Source organism: Oryx dammah, unplaced genomic scaffold (assembly GCF_014754425.2).
Source record: "Oryx dammah isolate SB20612 unplaced genomic scaffold, SCBI_Odam_1.1 HiC_scaffold_6, whole genome shotgun sequence".
NCBI classification, from domain to species: Eukaryota; Metazoa; Chordata; class Mammalia; order Artiodactyla; family Bovidae; genus Oryx; species Oryx dammah.
In genome coordinates, this window is record NW_024070190.1 from 40,314,460 (window position 1) to 40,341,280 (window position 26,821).

Sequence of the window (26,821 nt, forward strand, 5' to 3'; positions counted from 1 at the left end):
GTTTAATTGGGATGCACCCCACATATCATTCTTGGCCTTCTAAGCTCTTACCAGAAAACAGATAGTAAAGTGAAAGTCACTCAGTCATGTCTAACTCTTTGTGACCCCATGGACTGTAGCCTGCCAAGCTCCTCTGTCAGTGAAATTCTCTAGGCCAGAATACTGGAGTGGATAGCCATTTCCCTTCTCTAGGAGATCTTTCCAACCCAGGGATTGAACATCTGTTGCATTGCAGGTGGATTATTTACTGTCTGAGCCATCAGGGAAGCCCAGAAAATAGCTAGTCTTTATCCAAATGTAAAATGCCCTGAAAAGAGCAGTCTGTTGAAGAGAATAGTACAGTAAATATTTTTGCAACTATAAGTAATTACTTAACAACACAAAACAGGTTCCCTTGAAAATCCTTATTCACATACTCAGCTTATCCAAAATTCATTTTCTTTAAAGTCAAACTGGACAGTGCATTTTTTAAAGGTATAATTTATATATAGTATATGTACTCTTTTTTTACTATACAGTTCTGTGAATTTTCACAAATGTGTAATTAGGTAATAAAGAACATTGCCATTGCTTCAAAAAATTCCCTCCTCCTACGTCCTCTCCAACTTTTTAAAAGTTTTTTATTGAGTGCAGTTGATTTATAATGTTAGTTTCGGGTAAACGGCAGAGGGAATCAGTTATACATATATCCACTCTTTTTTACATTCTTTTTTCATGTGGGTCATTATAGAGTATTGAGTAGAGTTTGCTGTGCTATACAGTAGATCCTTACTACCTGTTTCATATGTAGTAGTGTGTATATGGAGAAGGCAGTGGCACCCCACTCCAGTACTCCTGCCTGGAAACTCCCATGGACGGAGGAGCCTGGTATGGTAGGCTGCAGTCCATGGGGTTGCTAAGAGTCGGATGCGACTGAGTGACTTCACTCTCACTTTTCACTTTCATGCATTGGAGGAGGAAATGGCAACCCACTCCAGTGTTCTTGCCTGGAGAATCCCAGGGACGGGGGAGCCTGGTGGGCTGCCGTCTGTGGGGTCACACAGAGTTGGACATGACTGACGTGACTTAGCAGCAGCAGCAGCAGTGTGTATATATCGACCATAGTTTCCCAATTCACCCCTTCTCTTTCCCCCGGTAACCATAAGTTTTCTACCTCTGTGACTCTTATTTCTTTTTTGTATATAAGTTTATTTGTACCATTTTCTTAGATTACACATATAAGTGATAACAGTATTTGTGTTTCTCTTAACATCACCCAGTATGATAATCTAGGTCCACCCATGTTACTGCAAGTTAGTTTGGTTTTTTGTGTGTGTTTTTTTTTTAATGGCTGAGTAGTAGTCCATTTTACATGCGTGCCACATCTTTACCCATTCCTCTGTCGGTGGACATCTAGGTGGTTCCCATGTCCTGGCTGTTGTAAATTGTGCTGCAGTGAACACTGCGGTGCGTGTATCTCTTCAAATCATGGTTTTCTTTGGATATATGTACAGGAGTGGGATTGCTGGCTCACAACAATAATTCTAGTTCCAGTTTTTTAAGGAACGTCCATACTGCCCCAGTTTACATTCCAATCAACAGTATAGGACTGTTCCTTTTCTCCACATCCTCCCCAGCCTTTGCTTGTACATTTTTTTGGTGGTGGCCATCCTGACCAGTGTGAGGTGGTACCTCATTGTAGTTTTGATTGCATTTCTCCAGTAATTAGTGATGTTGAGCATTTTTTCATGTGCCTTTTGGCCATCTGTATATCTTTGGAGAAATGTCTGTTTAGGTCAATCCCCAAATGGCGATGGGCCATTATTTTTCATTATTGGCCTGCACGAACTGTTTGTGTACTTTGGAGATTAATCCCTTGTCAGTCGCTTTGTTTGCAAATATTTTCTCCAGTCCTCAGGGTTCTGTTTTTGTTTTGTTGATGATTTCCTTTCCTGTGCAAAAGCTTTTAAGTTTAATGAGGTCCCATTTATTTATATTTTCATTACTATAGGAGGTAAATAGAAGATCTTGATTTATGTCAGAGAGTGGTCTGCCTGTGTTTTCCTCTTAAGAGTTTTATAGTATCCAGCCTTACATTTAGGTCTTTAATCCATTTTGTGTTTAATTTTGTATACGGTGTTAGGGAGGGTTCTGGTTTCATTTGTTTACATATAACTGTCCAGTTTTCCCAGTACCACTCATTGAAGAGACTGTATTTTCTCCGCTGTATATTCTTGCCTTTGTCATAGATTAGGTGACCATAGGTGTGTGGGTTTCTCTCTGGACTTCCTATCATGTTGCACTTACCTCTCCCCCACTTTCACTCTCTCTTCTCCTCCCTGACATTCCTATAACCACTTACTATTTTCTTTGCCTGTAGCCCTACCTTTATAAGAATGTCATATGATTGGAATCATATAATATGTAGCCTTTGAGTGTGACTTTTATTAGTCACTATAATGCATTGGAGTTTCATCCATGGTGTATCAGTAGTTGCTTCTTGTTATTACCGGGAAGATTTTCAAAGCTTAGATGTGTCACTTGGTTTTGTAATCCGTTCACCAATTGAACATTTGTGTTATTTTCAGTTTGATTAGTAACAAAGGCACTATAAGCCACATTTCCATAAGGGTTTTTGTATGAACATAGATTTTATTTCAGTTGGGTAAATACCAACCTGGTCACAGGATAAGTGTATGATTTCATTCCAGTTCAGTTCAGTCGCTCAGTCGTGTCCAACTTTTTGTGACCCCATGAATCGCAGCACGCCAGGCCTCCCTGTTCATCACCATCTCCCGGAGTTCACTCAGACTTAACGTCCATCAAGTCCATGATGCCATCCAGCCATCTCATCCTCTGTCATCCCCTTCTCCTCCTGCCCCCAATCCCTCCCAGCATCAGAGCCTTTTCCAGTGAGTCATCTCTTCTCATGAGGTGGCCAAAGTACTGGAGTTTCAGCTTTAGCATCATTCCTTCCAAAGAAATCCCAGGGTTGATCTCCTTCAGAATGGACTGGTTGGATCTCCTTGCAGTCCAAGGGACTCTCAAGAGTCTTCTCCAGCAACACAGTTGAAAAGCATCAATTCTTCAGCGCTCAGCCTTCTTCACAGTCCAACTCTCACATCCATACATGACCACAGGAAAAACCATAGCCTTGACTAGATGGACCTTAGTCGGCAAAATAATGTCTCTGCTTTTGAATATACTATCTAGGTTGGAGTAAGCGTCTTTCAATTTCATGGCTGCAATCACCATCTGCAGTGATTTTGAAGCCCAAAAAAATAAAGTCTGACACTGTTTCCACTGTTTCCACATCTATTTCCCATGAATTGATGGGACCAGATGCCATGATCTTCGTTTTCTGAATGTTGAGCTTTAAGCCAACTTTTTCGCTCTCCTCTTTCACTTTTATCAAAAGGCTTTTTAACTCCTCTTCATTTTCTGCCATAAGGGTGGTGTCATCTGCATATCTGAGGTTATTGATTTTTCTCCCAGCAGTCTTGATTCCAGCTTGTGTTTTTTCCAGTCTAGCATTTCTCATGATGTACTCTGCATATAGGTTAAATAAGCAGGGTGACAGTATACAGCCTTGACGTACTCCTTTTCCTATTTGGAACCAGTCTGTTGTTCCATGTCTAGTTCTAACTGTTGCCTCCTGACCTGCATACAGATTTCTCAAGAGGCAAGTTAGGTGGTCTGGTATTCCCATCCCTTTCAGAATTTCCCACAGTTTATTGTGATCCACACAGTCCAAGGCTTTGGCATAGTCAATAAAGCAGAAATAGATGTTTTTCTGGAACTCTCTTGCTTTTTCCATGATCCAGCAGATGTTGGCAATTTGATCTCTGGTTCCTCTGCCTTTTCGAAAACCAGCTTGAACATCAGGGAGTTGATGGTTCACGTATTGCTGAAGCCTGGCTTGGAGAATTTTGAGCATTACTTTACTAGCATGTGAGATGAGTGCAATTGTGCAGTAGTTTGAGCATTCTTTGGCATTGCCTTTCTTTGGGGTTGGAATGAAAACTGACCTTTTCCAGTCCTGTGGCCACTGCTGAGTTTTCCAGATTTGCTGGCATATTGAGTGCAGCACTTTCACAGCATCATCTTTCAGGATTTGAAATAGCTCCACTGGAATTCCATCACCTCCACTAGCTTTGTTCGTAGTGATGCTTTCTAAAGCCCACTTGACTTCATATTCCAAGATGTCTGGCTCTAGATGAGTGATCACACCATTGTGATTATCTGGGTCGTGAAGATCTTTTTTGTACAGTTCTTCTGTGTATGCTTGCCATTTCTTCTTAATATCTTCTGCTTCTGTTAGGTCCATACCATTTCTGTCCTTTATCGAGCCCATCTTTGCATGAAATATTCCCTTGGGATCTCTAATTTTCTTGAAGAGATCTCTAGTCTTTCCCATTCTGTTCTTTTCCCGTATTTCTTTGCATTGATCGCTGAAGAAGGCTTTCTTATCTCTTCTTGCTATTCTTTGGAACTCTGCATTCAGATGGTTATATCTTTCCTTTTCTCCTTTGCTTTTCGCCTCTCTTCTTTTCACAGCTATTTGTAAGCCCTCCCCAGACAGCCATTTTGCTTTTTTGCATTTCTTTTCCATGGGGATGGTCTTGATCCCTGTCTCCTGTACAATGTCACGAACCTCATTCCATAGTTCATCAGGCACTCTATCTATCAGATCTAGCCCCTTAAATCTATTTCTCATTTCCACTGTATAATCATAAGGGATTTGATTTAGGTCATACCTGAATGGTCTAGCGGTTTTCCCTACTTTCTTCAATTTCAGTCTGAATTTGGTAATAAGGAGTTCATAATCTGAGCCACAGTCAGCTCCTGGTCTTGTTTTTGTTGACTGTGTAGAGCTTCTCCATCTTTGCTGCATAGAATATAATCAGTCTGATTTCGGTGTGACCATCTGGCTATGTCCATGTGTAGAGTCTTCTCTTGTGTTGTTGGAAGAGGGTGTTTGCTATGACCAGTGCATTTTCTTGGCAAAACTCTATTACCCTGCTTCATTCCGCATTCCAAGGCCAAATTTGCCTGATACTCCAGGTGTTTCTTGACTTCCTACTTTTGCATTCCAGTCCCCTATAATGAAAAGGACATCTTCTTTGGGTGTTAGTTCTAAAAGGTCTTGTAGGTCTTCATAAAACCGTTCAACTTCAGCTTCTTCAGCATTACTGGTTGGGGCATAGACTTGGACAACTGTGATATTGAATGGTTTGCTTTGGAGACGAACAGAGATCATTCTGTCATTTTTGAGATTGCATCCAAGTACTGCATTTTGGACTCTTTTGTTGACCATGATGGCTACTCCATTTCTTCTGAGGGATTCCTGCCCGCAGTAGTAGATATAATGGTCATCTGAGTTAAATTCACCCTTCCAGTCCATTTTAGTTCACTGATTGCTAGAATGTCAGTGTTCACCCCTGCCATCTCTTGTTTGACCACTTCCAATTTGCCTTGATTCATTGACCTGACATTCCAGGTTCCTATGCAATATTGCTCTTTACAGCATAGGATCTTGCTTCTATCACCAGTCATATCCACAACTGGGTATTGTTTTTTCTTTGGCTCCATCCCTTCATTCTTTTTGGAGTTATTTCTCCACTGATCTCCAGTAGCATATTGGGCACCTAATGACCTGGGGAGTTCCTCTTTTGCTGTCCTATCATTTTGCCTTTTCATACTGTTCATGGGGTTCTCAAGGCAAGAATACTGAAGTGGTTTGCCATTCCCTTCTCCAGTGGACCACATTCTGTCAGACCTCTCTAGCATGACCCGCCCGTCTTGGGTTGCCCCGCAGGCATGGCTTGGTTTCATTGAGTTAGACAAGGCTGTGGTCCTAGTGTGATTAGATTGACTAGCTTTCTGTGAGTATGGTTTCAGTGTGTCTGCCCTCTGATGCCCTCTTGCAACACCTACCATCTTACTTGGGTTTCTCTTACCTTGGGCGTGGGTTGTCTCTTCACGGCTGCTCCAGCAAAGCACGGCAGCTGCTCCTCACCTTGGACAGGGGTATCTTCTTACCGCCGCTGTTCCTGACCTTCAACGTGGGATAGCTCCTCTAGGCCCTCCTGTGCCTGCGCAGCCACTGCTCCTTGGGTTGTCGGCCCTGGCCTCAGGCGTGGGTGGCTCCTCCCAGCTGCCACCCCTGGCCTCGGGCGCGAGGTGGCTCCTCACATTGCAGGAAGGGCCGAGAGGAGCTACCCTGTGTCCGAGGTCAGGGGCAGCAGCCGAGAGGAGACACCCCGCATCTGAGCTCAGGGGCAGCCGGGAGGAGACACCCCGCGTCCGAGGTCAGGGGTGGCGGCCGGGAGGAGCTATCCTTTGTCCGAGGTCAGGGGCGGCCAGGAGGAGACACCCCGCGTCCGAGGTCAGGGGCAGCCGGGAAAAGCCACCTCGCACCCGAGGCCAGGGGCCGTGACCCTGAGGCGCCACCCCGAGCCCGAGGCCAAGGGCAGCAGTTGGGAGGAGTGTATGATTTACTTGATAAGATACTGTTGGTTATACCATTTTCCATCCTCCAAAGCAGTACATGTGAGTTCCATTTCCTCTATTTACTAGCAGTTTTGTTTTTAAGTATTTGAATGTATGCATTGTTATCTCATTATGGCTTTAATTTACATTTTCTTAATATCTAAATAAGTTGAACATCTTTTTATGTGCTTACTTGCCATCTGTAAATATGTTCTGGTAAATGTGTGTTTAAATATTTGTCCATTTTTTTCAAAATGCATAAACTGGAATATATTAAAATTAAGAGTTTCTGTTCATTAAAAAGCACTATTAAGAGAGTGAAAATGTAATCCAAAGAATAGGAGAAGTGTTTGCAATGCGTTTATATATACATTTTTGTAATTGGGTTATTTTTCCTTTACTGTGTTGGAGGTGTCTATCTGCTCTACGTAAGAGTCCTATATCTGATATGTGCTTTTTAGTTTTTACATATCTTCTCCCAATCTGCAGCTTACTTATCCTTCCATTTTCTTAATAGTGTCTTCCAAAGAGTGCTTTTTGATGAAGTTCAGTTGATCAACTTTTTTTGTTGTATCTGCAGAATTTTTGGCTAGGTCAAGATCAAAAAAACTGTCTCTTAAATTTTCTTCTAGAAGTTTTATAGTTGTTTGTCTTACATTTAGGTCTGTTATCTACTTTTTAGTTAATGTTTGTACATAGTGCTTGTGAACTGAGGTGGTTTTTTCATGTGGACATTCAGTTCAGTACTGTTTAGGAAAAAGTGAAAGTTGCTCAGTCGTGTCCAACTCTTTGCAACCCCATGGACTTAGTCCATGGAGTTCTCCAGGCCAGAATGTTGGAGGCTGTAGCCTTTCCCTTCTCCAGAGGATCTTCCCAACCCAGGGATCGAACCCAGGTCTCCCGCATTGCAGGTGGATTCTTAAGCCACAGGGAAACCCAAGAATACGGGAGTGGGTAGTCTATCCCTTCTCCAGCGGATCTTCCCAACCCAGGAATCAAACTGGGGTCTCCTGCATCACAGGTGGATTCTTTACCAACTGAGGTAGGGAAGCCCAGCTATTTTTAAATCTTTTTTTCTTTTGAAAATGTAATCCATCCGATTTTAAAAAACTCAAACAGTACACAAGGGTCATGGTGAAAATTAAGTCTTTTCCTCACTTTTGCCCTCAGTTCCTCTACCCTAGAGGCATTCACTATTAGCAGAGAACCATAGAGAGTCCATGAGTGTAAAAGTCTCTCTACTGCTTGTACTTTCTTTAGAGGGAGAGAGGGAAGAGAATAGTCTTTTTTTCCTCAAAATAGTGGGCAGAATAATCCTGTTTAAAGTTCAGAAGTCACTGTGCTTTAGCATCTCTGCGCACTTGTATCTGATCTGTATATATACACATACTCCTACTTAAGATGCTATGCTTAAATAGACTGAAGCAGCATCTGTGACCTAAACTGGCAAATTCTATTTTGAGCTCTGCCACTAAATTGTTGAGTGTTCCAAAACAAAAACTTATCTACTGCATATTTTGGCATAAAATTGCAAGCATTTCTACCTTCCTTCCTTTACATGGTGTGATAATGACAGTGCAGTTATTTGCACTCTGTTGAAGGGTGTTGGCCATGACTCATAAGTGGTGGTAATGTGGTTTTTACAGAGAATTAAAAGGAAGTACAAACTCCATTCACAGTGTAACTTGGACTTAAGATGCATGATTATTTACAACTTATTTAGTCCTTAGAACTAAGTCCTGAAAACTTTTCATTGATGGCTTCAACACTTCCACCAAACCACAGATAGCCCTTAAAAATAACCCCAGAGCTTAAGTCAATGCTTCTCACACTATAGCATACACCAGAATTCCTGGAGCGCTTGATATAACACAATGCTAGACCTTAAGCCCGGAGTGGGTCTGAGGAAAGACCTGAAATTCTACATTTCTAACAAGTTTCCAGGTGACTCTGATGTTACTGTCTGGGAACCATGCTTTAAGAACTGCACAAATAGCCCTGGCAAACCCAAGGCATCTATCAATAAGGAAGCTTTCAACCAAATGATAGCACATGAACTGACAGTCCAGCAGTGCTAGAGAAGAATCAACATACTTTTCTTTGTCAGCAGTGAACACTTTAAAGGCCTGGGGCTAGGGGAGGGAGGGAGGCAGGTGACTCAGCAGGGGCATTCAGATGTATATCTTGGCAAGCTGAAGGAAAGTGTCATAGCAGCCCTCCTCATATTCTAAGAACTACTCTAGAATTGCAGGCTTAAAAATCTTCTGTTGGCAAATATGGCTGAGTCTGTGAAACCCCTGTGTTTGTATATCCTTGGACAAGGCAGATGGATCATGACCTCCAGGATTTACTTTGTCTCAGCTCTAGTATCCTGAGGTTTAGAGTAGCTTTTAGTTCTAAACAGCAACCGTTTTTTTGTTTTGTTTTCTAAATTAACAGAATCTTTACTGGTAATGTTTTCCTTAATTGCTTAATTGATTTGTGTTTGGTCATTCACAGTAAGTTAATAATATTCCTAAGTTGTAAATTATCTGCATTCTTATGACTAAAAGGACTTAGACAAAAATCACTGTTAAGATAATAACTTTCCTACCATGAAAACAAAAGTTACATTTTCTAAACATTACCTACTTATGATTACAACTGATCCTTGAAGGCAAGTATGAATTAAGATAGTCTACCAAGGAAGTGAAATGTAAAATGACTCACAAGATGGCCCAGAAAGGGGTAGGTGGAATGGGAAGTTCACATATGTTCTGCTTTAAAACTAAACCTTGCCTCTTAACCCTAAAGTCTTTAAGCAATTTATAAATATCAATTTGAGGTCATCAGGAAATAGTCATCGTCTAAGAGTGCTTTTAAAACAACCATAAACTGGCTAAGACCAACAGAATCAACTTTTTCAGAGCTCTAGAATCTACTTCAAAACTTCACATTGGACAGGGGCCTGCTTAATGAAGAAAAGGGTATGCGGTTTTTGGTCTTTAAGGAAATCTCAAACACCTTAGATAACCTAGCACAGACGTCAGTGACCAGACCCCAAAACAACAGTCTTTGCAAAAGTAGTTTGGAAATATCATAAAACAAATGGATGACTACAACCCATGTTAGTCAACAGCAGCACGCTCCGGCAGGGGTAGAATCTGATTGTAGCTACTGCATTATAATGTTTAGATGCCCAGTTTTCAACCAGAAGTCCTCGAGCATACACAGAAACAGTAAAGGATGATGGCCCCTTCACAGGGGAAAAATAGCTCAACAGAAACTGTTCAGAGGAAGGCCAGACATCAGACTGACTCGTCATAGACTTCAAGTCAGTTATCTTAAATATGCTCAAAGGTCTAGAGGACTATGAAAAGGGTGGGGTGGGGACGGCAAATGATGTATGAACAAAACTAGAATATTGATGAGAAGTGTTTTTTTTTTTTAAAGATTCACATGCTAAAATTTAAAGGCTCAAACTTCAGAAAAACTGACTTTACTCCCCACAGCTTGTTCAGCTGAATGTAAGATGGGACAGGGCATTTGGAGACTGTATGTTGGCATGACTGAGTTAATGCAGGATTTTAAAGCATCTCTGCTACACAAGAGATCACGGGAGCTGAGTTCCTGTTGACTTGCCATTTATTGGCTGATTTACCTTGGAACAGGCACTGATCTCTTGCCCGTAGTTTCCTGCTCTGTGAAATAGAGCACCTGTTCTGCAGACACATAATGAAGACTCACTGGGACTGTCCTGCAATGCTGACACTGTGAGGCACCCACTATGTGCATCCTCCAGAGGGACCAACACCCTAATGACTGCATGAAGAGAATGTTTAATATATACGTGCCGTCTAGTTACCGGTAGAGGCACAGTGCTTGAGTTAAAGAATAAAGACATCTGCAGCCGTTCAGGTGGTCATTACGCCCAGAAGAGAAATTCCAGCCCCTTGGGAATTTCATCACTCTTATCAGATTTTTTTCCACAGTCTTTATTTCCCACTTACTATCTCCCCCCTCACAGTTCTCTCAGTTAAATTTATTTTCATATTTTAAAAAATGAGAATAAATATAAATGCTTAGTTTTTCAGTTATTTCTCCTTTCCCAGGAATTTTATGATATCTTTTAGCATCACTTGAGTTACAGCATAGAAATAATCCAGATTGGATAAGCTTGATCCTTTCTCTGTCAAGCAGTTCTAAAGAAATTGTAAAGTGCAGAGTCAGTTTGTACATGCTGAACAAATAACACATGATATTGACTGGCTTCTTGTGAAACCATTTACTCAAGAGAAAAAGAACTAGTAGAAACCGGTTGTATTGATAACACAAGAGACTGAAGGATGTCTTTAATTGGTTGATTTGAAAGAAAGGCACACAAAAAAAATCCTAGGAGAGTTCTAAAACTGTGTGGTCAGAAGATCTTTCTGGAACTAGTTTTCATCACATTTCCTCACAAATAATCAAAGTTTTACACCAGAGAGTAGATTAAAGGAAACGACACTTAACAGTGAAATGACCAAACGCTGTAAGTCAAAGGAGCAACACCAGACATCCAGATTGACTGCACTGATTGGGAAAACATACCTTCCATACAGCAGGGTTGGTTTAAGTTCCAATAAAACTTTATTTATGGACACTGAAATTCAAATTTCATACAATATTCATGTCACAAATTCCCCCCCCCCCCCAATCATTTAAAAGTGTAAAAACCTTCTCAGCTTACTTGCCATATACCAAGTGGTGGACCACATTTGGCCTGCTGGACATAGCTTGCCTGTCTCTGATCCAAATAATCTGTTATTATTACTACTTCTGTATCTATATTAACAGTAATAGTATAGGAGTACTTACATATAACTTAGCTACACTCTTTAACTAAGGATAACTGTAAAATGATCAGTGCTTTCCTAGTTAGCATGCAGTACTCTTGCCTGGAAAATCCCATGGATGGAGGAGCCTGGTAGGCTGCAGTCCATGGGGTCGCTAAGAATCGGATACGACTGAGCAACTTCACTTCCACACATTGGAGGAGGAGATGGCAGCCCACTCCAGTGTTATTGCCTGGGGTGCCGTCTATGGGTCACACAGAGTCGAACACAACTGAAGTGAATTAGCAGCAGCAGTTAGCATTCAATTATACTTTCAAAAACTATTTTCCCAAGACAATATTTAAGCATATTTATCTAATAAAAGATTAGATATATATGATGATAAAATTATGAAACAAATTATATTTAGTAGGCTAATTTAAATTTTAATTTGATAATTCCCAATTCATAGGACTCTGTTAGTCGCTCAGTCATGTCTGATTCTTTGCGACCCCATGGACTATAACCCGCTAGGCACCCTCTGCCCATAGGATTCTTCAGGCAAGAATACTGGAGTGGGTTGCCATTCCCTTCTCCACAGCGGTTTGTTTTTGTTGTTCTTAATTAACACCCAAAAATCTACCTTGACAAAATTGATAATTAGGATCCAATTATCAGCCTCTCTGAAGGATTCCTGGAAGAGTTCTTTTTCTTGCATCATTTAAAAATATCCTATTTACATGAAGTCACGTTACATGAAACTGTTCAGTGATAAACCTTCTCATAAAGTGTGGTGTTCCACTTTGAAATGCATTTGATGTTTTGGAGAAAATAAGTTCTTTGGTGAATTGTCTCTTGTTAAGAGACCACTTTGCATCTCTTTATTCCCACCTCCTGAAACTTCTGTTTTACTCTGTTTGGGGAATAGGTACAGAATTTTCACAGCTGTATTCAGGTAACTGAAGACTTTGTGTCTCCAGAACATCTCGTGCAGTCATTTCATTTAACACAAGAACTAAGACTTTTGAAGGAAGAAATCAATTATGATGATAAACTACAGGTAAGAGATGAGTTTTCTAACCACTTCCTGTTCTGCAGGCTTTTTATATTCAGAGTTATGAAACATGCACAACAGCTTAGGCTGTCATCGCCTGGTTTGTCACAATACCAACCAAACCAGTATTTAATTGTGTGACTCATTTTAACTTTGGCTTAAGTTTGTTTTAAAACTTGACGCAGTTTTCATTTGTTACTTTATCTCCTGCTGAAGTGATGAGAAATACAACATCTCTTTCAGGTTAAAAATATCTTGTATCATGCAGTCAAGGAAATGGTGAGAGCTTTGAAGATACATGAAGATGAAGTAGAGGCTATGGAAGAAAATTAGATGTGGTCCAGTTTAATGTTTTTAGACCATTGAACTGGAATTACTCTTAGACAGTGATATGTATGTACACTGACTTCAGTTTCATAAAACCATCAGTGCCAAGAAATTCTCTATGTAGTAATTACTTGTTACTGACACCACAGCAGTATAGCGTAAGTCACAGCTCCTGTGATTCAATATTAAAACAAGCTAAATTTTAAAAGCAGCAATTCGTAGCTGTTTTTGTATTATAGTGTATATGATGTTTGTGAAAATGCCAGATTTAAAATGATGTATTTATTTTTGGAAAAAAAAATACAAAATTCTATGCTATATTGTTGATCAAGTGTAAATGTGACCTTGTACAGTTTACTAAAATAACTGATATTTTTCACTACATTGAGACAGTTACTGTGAGAATAGGACACAAACACCAGCTATTGCCTGCATTTGGGAAATTGCTGAATCGCACAGCATACATGTCATAATCAGAAAATTACTGCCAAATAATTGTAAAATTTGTAAAATATAAAGTATATAAAGTAGATACTACAGACACTTCAATATTTTGTTGAAGCTATTGACTGTACAATTAAACATTTTCAAAAGGTGTAATTTATTTAAAATTGTCTCATTTTGGTAAAATTTATGTGAACTTTTAAAGCTAAATATTAAACTTAATATGCTATGTAAATATATACATATATACATTTAATGATGTATTTTTTTAAAACATTGGCTTGCTTTTATTTGTTAAAGTGCAAGTGTTACATATGGCTTTGTAAAGTTGAGAGGGGTTTTACATTTTCCATTAAAAGGACTTTATCAAAAATGGGCTAGTGTAAGTGTTCTCCCTCTTGCTGTCTGTATTCTGGGGGCTTCATCATCAAGGCGACTTACCAGCATTTTCTTGTGGTACAGTGTCCTCTCCCGGAAGCAGGTAAGTGCCTCGCGTTTCTTGTCCTTTGGCCCAGCTGATGAATATGGAAAACTCCAGTATGTTATTTGTGAACAAATTTATTGCACAGAGGAACTCATACATTTTATACGTCATAATTATGAGATTATACAATTTCAAGTAAGTGTTTTTCACTACAGAGATACTTGCTAACATACAGTTGGGGTGTGAGGAGACAAGGAGGCAGGCAGGGAAGAGCCTGAAGTCACTCAACCTGGATTAAATATGAGTTCTGTTACTTACTGTGCAACCTTGGTAGCTGCATTAATTTGGAGTCTTGGCTTTAATAGCTGACGACTATTATTATCAGATGGCAAATAGATGGAGAAACAGTGGAAACAGTGTCAGACTTTATTTTGGGGGGCTCGAAAATCACTGCAGATGGTGATTGCAGCCATGAAATTAAAAGACGCTTACTCCTTGGAAGAAAAGTTATAACCAACCTAGATAGCATATTCAAAAGCAGAGACATTACTTTGCCAACAAAGGTCCGTCTAGTCAAGGCTATGGTTTTTCCAATAGTCATGTATCGATGTGAGAGTTGGACTGTGAAGAAGGCTGAGTGCCGAAGAATTGATGCTTTAGAACTGTGGTGTTGGAGAAGACTCTTGAGAGTCCCTTGGACTGCAAGGAGATCCAACCAGTCCATCCTAAAGGAGATCAGTCCTGGGTGTTCTTTGGAAGGAATGATGCTAAAGCTGAAACTCCAATACTTTGGCCACCTCATGAGAAGAGTTGACTCATTGGAAAAGACTCTGATGCTGGGAGGGATTGGGGGCAGGTGGAAAGGGGGACGACAGAGGATGAGATGGCTGGATGGCATCACCGACTCGATGGACATGAGCTTGAGTGAACTCCAGGAGTTGGTGATGGACAGGGAGGCCTGGCATGCTGTGATTCATGGGGTCGCAAAGAGTCGGACACGACTTGAGCGACTGAACTGATTATCAGTTGGTTGCTTGAAGCTTATACTCCTAACCTTTTGAGTTTTACTGAAAAAAACGCAGCCCTCCACTGACACCCGCAGGATGTTGAAGGCATGACCTTTTCTCAGCTGAAAGCACATCATTTAAAATGAAAAAAAAACAAAAAAACAAAAAAACAGTAGCCTAAGTTATGACCTTGTAGGCAAGTGGCTAGTTTTTACTCTGTTGCTCATGTCCACCATTTTAGGCTATGTCACTCTCTGCTCCAGGAAAGTTTCAGCCAGGATGTGAGCAGTTACATTTCACATTAATACTCTACCTGGCACAGGGGTTAATGGTATGGATGATAACTGCAGGGCCAGTGGTTTAAAGATGGAGATAAAGGAGCTGATGACTACAGCCTTTGTAAGTTTATTATATTTTAATACCATTTTTCAAAAAGTGCCTCAACTTTTTAAGTGCTACCTTTTGCTTAATGTTTTCGTATATTCCATCAGATTTAATTTAGATGTGAAATTAATTTCAAGCCCAAGATACTGATTCTTGAGTAGACTATCCTGCTGGCCCCCTGAAGTCAGCCGGGAGCCCAGTCTTTGGTGAGTTTCTTCCAAAAGGTTTTTGCTTCTCTTGCTGTTGCTTGAGCCACTTGTAAACCAAACTACAATCCCTACACAAAAGCTGAACCTGATCGAGCCTGGCAGTGAAAGTCGGGGACATTGTAATGTGCCTTCTAGCCCCTTTCCCTGGACACATTAGCTGAGACATCAAACATACTTTCAACAATGACTTACAAAATCAGTAAACTCAAATTCTAAAGGAGCAGAGGGTTTGGAGCTGCTTCTAGGACTGCCATTTTAAGAGGTGAATATCACAAATCCCCATGGAAGAGAGAGTTGAATAGACATCTTCCAGGGTGTGTCACAGGCAAGGGAGTGTAGTCTCTTCTCCCCTGTTCTATAGTTAACTCCTGGAGACACTGATCGCCAGGTGCTTTTCTTAATCAGCTGAAACTTTAGCCAGCCTAAGATGTCCAGTGGTTCATTTGGAAATTAGTAACCGCAGATGGCATATATGGGAACTTTTCACCAAAATTTTCTAATAAATGTAACATTATTTAGAAACAAATGTTGAACAAAACATTGTTAGTAAACTTTTTCCAGATGGAAAGGGAAAAAGCCAGCCTACAGCATTTCCACCTTATAACCTTTTACTAAAGGAGACAGAATCCCATTATAATAGACAATTCCTAAAAATCATAGCACCTTGCAAGAAGTCCCATAAAAACCATGGGACTTAAAGGAGGGGGGAAATAGAATGTGGGCATAACATTCACACCCTTTATCAGAACTACATTTTTAAAAGGCAGTACTGGTTTTACATGTGTTAGATGTTTAAGAAACAGGTTAACACTGCAAGCGTGGCACTTTACCTTGAAGACCGGAGGCTGGCTTTGGAAGTGGGCATCAGAAGGGTTACAGCTTGTGATGGAGATACTGTCAAGAGGTAGGAGGAGGTTATCTGAAACTAGAAGAAACGTTTTAGTGCCAGATGTAGACGGGTGTGGCTCAGTACCACGGAGATAGTTCAGGTGCCACACTCTTCAGTAGGGTTTTTCCTGCAGTCAGAATTCCCACTTAACCAAACATGTTCAAATTGTTCCCTATATATTAATCATGCTTGGGTAAATCTGCATTTTTAAAACAGCTGACGTGACTGTACAACAAAAGATTATTTGAATCAAAGCTTTCAAAATCCAGTGAAGCTACAGAATTTCAGAAATTCTAGGACTAATAGTAAAAAAGTTGAAACATCTGTTAATTGGTTACCATATGACTTGTTCACCCTGTCACACACCCTCCCTGAGGAGAAATTAAAGTTGCAATGGTAAGCCGACTTAAATTGAGCCTGGAGACATATGGTTATGTGTTTTAAAAACAAAAAAAATTTACAAGCTCCAGAAATTAGAATCTCGAGTCAGGGATCCATCCTGGGTAGTGGATCTCTGAGGTACTGCGTAGGGCCTACTGTACTCCACTTTCACGTATGGCACTTGAGTTAACGGGAGTCCAGATTTTGGTCTTGGCGTCCCATTCACATCTTTTCAACCAGTTATCAGTTCCATTACTGTCTAAACTCTGGGGGAAAGGGTTTATTAAGAGGTAAGACAGGGATGAACACTTAAGTCGTCCTGAAATTACTTTTTAAAACCACAGGAATTAAAACCTGCATCATCTGTGTTTTCCTGATTTATCAAGATACTCGAGTACCAACCAGTATAAAGGACTGAGGGTAAAAGGGGATGGCCACTGTTGGTTTACTTCCCACAAGTCTGTCTTTTGTATTATTCTGCTTTACAGAGCATAGATCATGTGTTATATAAAAACAGGTATGTTAGTTGGGAAAAACCAAACAGTATGTAATGCTAAATATTTCTAGTAGCTTTATAATCCCACAAGTAGATTTACTGTTTCCTATATTTTACAATTAATGAGCTATGTTCCCTGATGACTCAGTGGGCAAAGATTCCGCCTGCAGTGCAGGAAACTGGTTCGACTCCTAGGCCTGGGAAATGCCCTGGAGAGCATGGCAACCCACTCTAGTTTTCTTGCCCGGAGAATCCCCATGGACAGAGGAGCTTGGTGGGCTGTGGTCCAAAGGGTAGCAAAGTCAGACACAACTGTGCAACTGAACACAACCATGGAAAGGCAATGCTATTTTTCCGCTGGGCTGAAAAATTACACCAAAGTCCAAGTCCCTGTCTTGAACTGTGATCCTATTCATTCTTTTGCCAGTTTTGTGCCAAATGAGTCTGTTTTAAATTTTTTTAAATTCAGGTACTATATTCAACCTGAAAGACCAAAGCAATGTCCTTCTAGAATTCACCACAAGACTCAAAAGTATTGGTTATTTAAATAAAATTGGTCTGTGACCCTATTACTGCCTCCACACAACTTTTAGTTTTTATTCACCCTGAAACTAAAGAAATTTTGCAGCAGTGATTAGCATGTTTCAGATACCTGGGCCCTTCCCCGAACACGGGTGTTTTCTCATAAGAACAGGGAAATAATATGATCTGAAGCCCATGAAGAACCTGTTGGTAGCAAAGGAGGCCCTGGGACTTCGTATACTCTCAGTACCAAGACTTATTTGGAGAATCAACTTCCAGGAAGATAGGCCTGAAAGTCATCTGGCTCCTCAAATCTCTACAGCCTCCCTTTCCTAACCTCTTTCTCAAAACTCTCATTTACCTCTGGAAACCCCTGATGAGGTCATTAAGTATCTAAACTGTACTGTATCCTTTTTCTCCCTGGACTTGGTAGCTTTCAAGACAATCTCATTTGTGTCTTGAGTCTTCCAGCTCTCATTTTTCTGCCATACTGAAAAAAGTTTCCCCTGCCCCCCTAATGTCTACCACACAGAGGACCATAAAAACGCCCCAGCTTACCAGTACCCTTTTGGCTACTGAGCAAATCCTAGCCTTGAAAACATAACCCAAGTATTTTCCATTCTTCAAGACCAGGACCTGACCCTGGCCCCCTCACTCCTAGGAAATGGGCAAGGACAATTCGTTTGAGCTGCCCAGTATTTCCTCACGTGCCTTGCCATGACCTCCCAAGATTACTCAGTTCCTCCTTGCCATTTCTTAACTGTGTGCCTTTGTTCTTTACCTAGGAAGCCATCTCCCCATCTTCTGACCACATCACTACTTTCATGAAGGCAATATTTATAATTTTGTAGTACTAGTGGAGAGTGGTATTCACTAAATATATGGGGCCTGTATTCATATAGCACACCTTTAACTTTTTTGGCTTATTCATAAATGCAAAACCACTCTTGACAGAATGATTTACTAGACACCAACTAATGATTTCATGTTCATCTGCAACCCACCAAAAACTCCAAGGGAACAAGAATCAGTTTCTCACCATCCACTAGATGGCACCATTGGTCGGTGACTTAGAACAGGCTTCCAGCTGGGACAAGGTGGACAAATCCTGAGAGTCTTGCCACTCATTCTGGCAGAGATCTTCAATTAGGCTACACTAGGATTATGACAAAATATGATAAAGATTACTGTCTAGAATGATCCAGTAAATAATAATAGCTGTTACTGTTACCACAGGTCACCTCTTTTCAAATAGGTTGTAAATACACCCTGTAGCAGACTGCCTCACTCTGGGTTTGTTCATCTTTTAAAACTTCAATCACAACTCAAAGACGAAAAGGGAACTACAGAAAGTGGACATTACGATTTCTACAAGTGATTTTAAGGATGAGCTCAGCTTTCAATGGGTGGTCTCCAACTTCTTGGGGAACAGTAGCGGGGACGCAGTGAGAGAGTATGCGCCTGAGAGGAACTTGAATGACCAGGCCGCTGGGCCATGGTAAGAAAATGACGACCCGAGCGCGGCCCAGGAAAAGCGGCCCAGGACTGCGAGTCTAGACCTCTCTCCTTGGCTCTGCTGCCAATCTGGTATGCAAGTTTACATAACTCCCACCTTCAGGGCCTCAATTTCTTTTAGAAAATAGGTCTTAAAGATCCTAAAAATTTTAACATCACATAAAAAATGGTTCCAGCCAAAGCAATCTTGAAAAAAGAAAAGCCAAAAGGTATGCTCCCTGACTTCTGAACTACATTACAAAACTACAGTAATTGAAATAGTAGAGCTCTGCACAAAAACAGAGAGCAATGCAACAAAATAGCCCAGAAACCAACTCAAACACATATGGCCAACTAAGCTCCTCAATTAGTGCTGCTGGGAAAACTGGACAGGTAACGTGTGAAAGAATGAAGTTAGAACATTCCCCAACATAAAGCAAACGCAAAAGGGATAGAAGACCTTAATGTTAAGGCCAGAAGTCATAAACCTTTCAGAAGAAAACAGGCAGAACACTCATAAATCACTTTTTTTTTTTTTAATCTGTCTCCTCAGGAAAAGGAAACAAAGGCAAAAATAAACAAGTGAGACCAAAATGAACAAAAGTTCTTGTCCAACAAAGGAAACCACTGACACAGACAACTTACTGAATAGGAGAAAATACTTGTGTTATGACTAATATAGGCTAGTATCTGAACTATATAAACAGATCATTAACTAAATGTGGACAGTAAATTTAAAAAGACATTTTTCCAAAGAAGACAGATGGCCAACAGACACATGAAAAGATGCTCAACATTGCTAGTGAGAGAAATGCAAATCAAAACCACAATGAGATATGACCTCACGTGTCAGTATGGCTGTAAAATGTAGTATTACTTGGCCTTAAGGAAGAAAAAGAATTCTGCCATTTGCATTAATACGGATGGACCAGTAGGGTATTATGCTTAAGGAAATACATCAGAAGGACAAATTCTGTATATTATCACCTTAAAAGATGATTATAACAGACTTACAAATAGAAAACAAACTACTTACTGATTACCACTGGGGACATGGAAGTGGGGAGGGCCAAGACTGGGATAAGGGGTTAAGAGGTACAAAGTACTGTGAATAAAATAAATAAGCTGCAAGGATATATTGAACAGGGAATACAGCTGATATTTTGATTTTAAATGAGTAAAATTTATAAAAATAACAAATCACTATATGTACACCTGAAACTAATAAAACCCAACTACAGTTTTTTTTTAAAGTATCTATACAGTGTTAAAAGCAGAAAGTGTTTTAATGTTTTGAATTAACTTATCTAGAGACAAAGTATTTTCATTACTTCAATAACCTTGTGTTAAAACACTAGGGATAGACAATGGCTTCAAGAATGATTTTGAAAGTATCTTATTTCCTCATAAGCATGGTTTCTCAATTCAGTATGGACTTACCTGTGGTTACCATAACATTATACTGTTACTACATACTTTCTGAAAGAAATGTTTTTGTTGACATTCTGTGAAAAGCTGAGAGTAAGAATTTAGAACTGCTTTCTAATGCCCAGATAGTTACCTGGGTTCAAAAGCAGAGGCCACCACTGAGTAAGGAAGGACAAGAGTCTACTCCACTTCCAGTACATGCATAATTCAATTTTATTTAGTGGAAGAAACTTTCCTTAAATCCCTTTCAAGGCCTTAAGCTACACAGAAAGAAGAGAGCACCTACAAACCCTGGCTAGGAGATGGGCCACATGCCTTGCGGAATAGTGTTTAAAGCACCCACTCTGCTAGCTCAGTTGGTAAAGAATCTGCCTGCAATGCAGGAGACCCTGGTTCAACTCCTGGGTCGGGAAGATCCCCTGGAGAAGGGAAAGGCTACCCACTCCAGTACTCTGGCCTGGAGAATTCCATGGACTGTGTAGGTCATGGGGTAGCTAAATCAGACACCACCTGAGTGACTTTCACTCACTCCATGGAGACAGTTAGGTTGCTGCAGACGTACCAAGTCATCTGGTCAAAAGGCATATATTGGGTTGGCCAAAAAATTCCTTTGGTTTTTAAGAGACACATTTTTTGTTTTCACCAAGAACTTTATTGAACAATGTTAATCACCATTTTGTTCCATCACCTTCTGCCAATTTTCAGGCAACTTCATAATCTCATCTTCCCAATACTTTATCCTTTTAAGCAAAGCAAGCTGTTCCAGGTACCTTAACAGTCTTCCAGAGAATTGACATTTTTTTCCATTAAGAGAATTTTGTCAAGACCCAAATACGTGGAAATCCGAAGGTGCAATGTCTGGTGAGTACAGTGGATGAATCAGAACTTCCCAGTCAAGCTGTCACAGTTTTGCCTGATCATCAAAGAAACGTGATCTGATGGCAGATGACGCACTGTCTGTTGACTAATTCCAGATACTATTGGTCGAGCGCTACTTTCCCTTGGTCTAACTGGGAGCAGTACGCTTGTTGGAATTGTTTGGTTTTCCAGAGGAGCTCATAATAGAGGACTGACTCCCTTCCAATCCCACCATATCTACATCACCACCTTCTTTAGATGAAGACTGGCCTGAATTAAGTGTGGTTGGTGGTGGTTCATTTCACTTGCTCCATGATCTCTTCTGTTTTACCTCATGGAACAGTATCCACCTTTCATTGCCTGTCACATTGCCCATTTCTGTTCTAAAAATGAATGTTTTCATTAAAGTGGAGGATCATGTGCAGAAGTACGGTCAAGGTTTCTTTTGCTTAACTTATGTAGAACTCAAACATCAAAGGGAATAACATAATCAAACTGGTGCAACTGGTTTTCAAATTTGAGTTGGATATTTTGAAATATGTTGGCTATCTCCTGTATGGTATAATGGTGATTGTTCTCAATGTCTCGATTTGATCGCTATCAACTTCAACTGGTCTGCCTGACTGTGGAGCATCGCTCAGCAAGAATCGCCAACTTCACAAACCTCTTTTGACACATTCCATCAGGCAGAACACCTCCATACACTGCACAAATCTTTTTTTGCATTTCAGTTGCATTTTTACCTCTCTTGAAATAATAAAGCATAATATGTCAAAAATATTTTCTTCCATTCTCAAAGTGAAAGTGAAGTCGCTCAGTCGTGCCCAACTCTTTACGACCCCATGGACAGTAGCCTGCACCAAGCTCCTCCATCCTTGGGATTTTCCAGGCAAGAGTACTGGAGTGGGTTGCCATTACCTTCTCCAGGGAAATCTTCCTGACCCAGGGATCGAACCCAGGTCTCCAGCATTGCAGGCAGACGCTTTACCATCTGAGCCACCAGGGAAGTCCTCCATTCTCAAAATTGCTACACAGAAATTGACCAATTTTGGTAACTTTTTAAAAGTGCACACTGATGTACAGTTGTCACAATATAATCTAAACTGTTTTGAGTGATGTTAAAGACAACTAAGTGCTACCAGAACCAGCTTATGGAAAAAAACAAATGAACCTTTTGGCCAACCCAATACATTCTACTGATAGACTCAAATACAAGATGGACTAAATACTCAAATACTGATAGACTAAAACCAAGATGAAACAGGAGTACTAAAAAGTGAATGAATGCTTCAAAGACAATGGAAAAGTAATCTATTTAACATGTATGTTAGTGGAGATGCACAGAACAGGGTCTTGAGGAACACATGTCCAACTGCTGAAGTGATGGGGTGGGGGCAGGGAGGGGCAGGGAAGGGAGATGGTAGAGGAAGAAAGGGAGGGTGTCTTAAAAAGTGTTCACATCAAAACATCACACCTCATTTTTAAAAGTAAAATAGATAGGCTAATAACAGTGTCATTACTGGCACAATCTTTCAAATCTCAACTTTTATAAGGAAGGTTAGGCAAGCAAAGTATTCCGAGTCTAGGATACTACAACACTGAGATGGACAATCAACAGAGAACAGAACTCTTACCCTACTTTAAGAAGCTAAGTTTATTTTTGGTTTCATCTGCACCACGATGAGACAGGAGAAAAGGGACTTCTGCATGGTCACTTCATCTCATCGTCCTTCTGCTGGTTTCATCACTAGACATGTGAGCCCAGCCCTATCCCCTCAGCCCAGTTGTCCCCATTCCCTCAGGAGATGCCGTTCATCCATATTTTTGCCTCCCCCTGAGATAAACCAAGTGTCTGCCTTAAACACACCCAGTGGCTTATACCCTTATCTTTCACTTACACCTTCCTCTTCTCCCCACTCCTGGAACATCACTGGACTCTGCAGAGGAGAGGATCCAAGTAGCGCTTCGCTACCTCTGCTCTGCACTGGAGCACGGCTGCCTCCAGCCTGAACACTGTCCCTGTGTGCCAGCCCACGAAGGCTGGGTACATAGAGGCTCAGCGACTTCCTTGTTCTCTTCACCATAGCTGTAGAGGTAGCTGACTACAAAACATGAAGAAAATCTCTAATGCATCAAAGTAATTGTTTGACAGAATGTCTTCAAATTCATGTTCAAAATTTCCAACACAGAAGCTGAACAAAACTTGCTTTTAACAAAGGTATAAAATACAATTACTTTATTGATTACAATCAAATACTGCCGACTAGCATTACTTCCACTCGTGCATCATTAAAAACAAAAGGATATTTCCTTGATATTTTCAAATGATGCATTACACAATAAACAAAAAAAGTTAGAACTTAAAATGCACCCTGATTAATAATGTAAACTGGTAATTAAAAAAAAAAAAGCATAACTAATAATTTGGTTCCTTTCTTGATAAATGGAAATTTAAATATTTCTCCTGATAGTCTTGAGGTTATCATTATGTTACGAGTAGTGCAAAGTGTGGCACAGTTTCTTCTAGAAAGGTGTATCTTACACACCTTATTAGACAAAGGAAATGTGCATAACAAGATGCATACAGTCAATGCATGATAGAAAGCATGTTTCAAATACAAGGCAGCCCCTTAGGCAACCATATTATTTAGGTTTTGCATTATCATTTATGGCATTACAGATTAATTACACATAACATACTTCTATAAATTTTAACCCTGAAGATAAAAATAATTGTTGCTTGAAAAAAATTATTCCAGGTAGCCATTTGGTTTGTATAAGGAGAAAGTGAACCTCCAACAGTTTCGTCTCTGCCAGGTCTGGAATCACTCACTGGAGTCAGTAAATGAGACGTGCGACATGTTCCGTGGTGGCTGTGCTGAGTCCTGCCAAGCCTCTTCTCTGCAGTGTGCCTGGCGCAGCATCTCCGGGACTACCCTTGCACGCGGCTTTCCCTTTTTCATTTTTGCTGGATTATCTGTATTACCATATTATTTCCTCTCTTTACCTCTTCTATGGCCTTCCGTTTTAATTATTCATAAATCCTTTCAGAAAATCCTCAGAGAGCTCCATGAGGGGAAGTTCTGGAGATGGGAAATCCAAGGGAGGAAGATTGGGTATTGGAATATCCTTGGCTTTCCCAGTGTTTGAGGCAAACTTCTGCCAGGTTGAAGAGGCTGTTGCAGTTTCTGAATGTGGTGGCAAGCTCCATAACTCTGACTTTTCTACAAAATCAGCATCTACATCAAGCTCCTTTTCTATTGGGCCTTTTAGAAGTCTGGCCTTTTCCGCCTTTAGCTGTTTATTCTCTCTCCGTAATCTTTCATTCTCAGCCACAAGGAATTCCACGTGCCTCTTCAAATCTGCAATTTTGGTGGCCTGTTCCTCTATAATTGTTTTATCATCTTTGGGGGCTTTGCTTCCAATGCATGGCTCTGCTGGTTCCCTCTTCTGCTGAAGTAAAAACAGTAGTGTGTCTGGATCCCTGTCAAAGACCCCCTGAGTTTCAGGCAAGTGTTTCTCTGTGGAAGGGCTGTACTTCTGAGAGAGCAGGGGGCTCTGGCCGTCTGCATCCTCAGTCGAGGGTCTGTGAGATGCCTGAAGCTGGGCAGCTGCTTCCTTGTCTGTGCTCTGCTGGGCTTTCAGTCTCTCCTCCCGCTTTGCCCTCTTCCATCTCTCCTGGATGAGGAGGAGCTGCTTCATGTGGCTATCCCTTTGCAGTTCCAGTGATAAGTGAGCCTATTACACAGAAAGAAAGGTATAATTTAACATTTTTTAAAACTCTCTTTAGTAATATCCAGTAAATGCTATTCTAGTATCTTCCTTTCTGAATAAGCCAGTATCACTTGAATTTTTAACATTTTTTTAAACTCTCTTTAGTAATATCCAGTAAATGCTATTCTAGTATCTTCCTTTCTGATTAAGCCAGTATCACTTGAATTTTTAAAATTTATATTATGTTTGCAATTCCATAGAATGCCAAACATTTTCCAAAATAATAAATAGTCTTTCTAGGTAAACTACCGTCTTTATTCATAAACAAAACACTGTTCAAGAAGTTAGAGTAAGTCCTATTCCAATTCCAAATCAACACACTGAATCATATCTTTTCTGAATGTGCCTCAGCCCTCTGCAATGCTATTTGTACTCAGCTTAAAATCAGAAAATTTCCAGTTTGGACTTCTATTCTACAACTAGCTAAAGTCCTTCTATCAGCAAGGGTTCCATGCATTGTCTATATTACACTGTTAACACAAGCAGTTCTGACAGTCAAAAGGAAGTGCCCAGAATGGAACACAACTTCTACAGAATTGGTATTTTTTCCCTGTCACTGAGATCCCTCAGATCTCCTTAAGTCAATTAAAGATTTACCAAATAACTCTTCTGGATCTGCCACTTTTATTATCAGGAAATCACCTTTGGTTGAAGAGTTAGCTTTGTATAAAGCCATTTTAAAACCCTAGACAGGCCCTCCCCAAACACAGAAGACAATGTAAAGCCACTGGTGAAATAAAAGTGCCAGAACCGCTTAGGAGTTTAGGAAAAGACAGGTGTGGATTTAAATGATCTTTGACAAGCAAAGGAAAGGCCAACTGGTTTCCCCTTGGCCAGGCCAGCTTGCTTACTGTGAGCTAAAGATCAGAAAAGGCATTAAGAGGGGTCTCTCAAAGAAACACATGCCAATCTAAGATCTATGAGAAAACCCTAGGAAAAAAAGGACAAGCAGTTTCTGCATGCCATCAGCAGCAATTTAGTTTTAATTTTTAATTTATATTGAAGTACAGCTGATTTACAAAGTTGTAGCAGTCTCAAGTGTACAGTAAAGTGAATCAGTTACAAATATACATATATCTACTCTTCTAGATTCTTTTCCCATACAGGTCATTATAGAGTATTGAGTAGAGGTCCCTGTGCTGTGAAGTAGGTCTTTGTTGATTATCTATCTTATAGTAGTATGTGTATGTCAATTCATTTAGTTTTAATTTCCTTTCTGAAAAACTAATCTCTTCCCCATTTTATGTATTTTTGACTGCAGTGTTTTGGGAGGAGCCATATTTCTCTTCAAGAACTTTATTTTATACACAATTCAAGTCTCCACAAGAAAACCTTTCTAACCCTTGTTGTAAATATTAAAAGTGTCTTACCTGCTCAGACTGGGTTAGCTTCATGGCTTCAGAAAGATATGCTGGTTTAAAAAAAAAAGAAGGGCACATTAATATATGTCATCATTTTGTTATTAAAAGATCCAAGTACGAGTTTTAATACTCTTCCTGTGACAAAGAGAACTGGTCTCAGAAGCAATTCTGCTACACAGTTATCCTGAAAAGGATTTTTTTAAAAAGGATTCTTAACTTCCCCAAAGAGGGGATCAGTGGTAATCAAATGGAGATTGATTCATACTTCACCTGGAAGAGCTGGTTCATTTAAATCACTGTAGATTTCTCAGTTAAGGAGGATGACATAATCAGAAAAACAGAATTAGGGAAGATTAAAATCATATAAAAAACCTATCAAAATCCTATTATGCTCATAGAAATATCAAGATATTGACTATCAATTACTTTTTACCCACATGAATACCTAGACTATCATTTTGGCCTCCTACAAAACCATTTTCTTGAATTGTTTCTAAGTTATATC

At 40.1% G+C, this 26,821-nt stretch overlaps 2 protein-coding genes across 7 annotated transcripts in view; one reads left to right on the forward strand and one right to left on the reverse strand.

Moving 5' to 3' along the window:
• The window catches only part of JMJD1C (jumonji domain containing 1C), a 322,162-nt gene extending 308,697 nt beyond the window's left edge, over positions 1 to 13,465 (forward strand). For all 5 annotated transcript variants that reach the window (XM_040242285.1, XM_040242287.1, XM_040242284.1 and 2 more), the window contains 2 exons: positions 12,193 to 12,324; positions 12,562 to 13,465. In XM_040242285.1, coding sequence (XP_040098219.1) covers positions 12,193 to 12,324; positions 12,562 to 12,651 — 222 coding nt within the window. In that variant the 3' untranslated portion in view covers positions 12,652 to 13,465. The remainder of the gene's footprint in view (positions 1 to 12,192; positions 12,325 to 12,561) is intronic.
• Positions 13,466 to 23,402: 9,937 nt separating this feature from the next.
• NRBF2 (nuclear receptor binding factor 2) overlaps positions 23,403 to 26,821 on the reverse strand; it is a 29,694-nt gene continuing 26,275 nt past the window's right edge. For both annotated transcript variants that reach the window (XM_040242292.1, XM_040242293.1), the window contains 2 exons: positions 26,326 to 26,366; positions 23,403 to 24,919 (listed from right to left, as the gene is read on the reverse strand). In XM_040242292.1, coding sequence (XP_040098226.1) covers positions 24,209 to 24,919; positions 26,326 to 26,366 — 752 coding nt within the window. In that variant the 3' untranslated portion in view covers positions 23,403 to 24,208. The remainder of the gene's footprint in view (positions 24,920 to 26,325; positions 26,367 to 26,821) is intronic.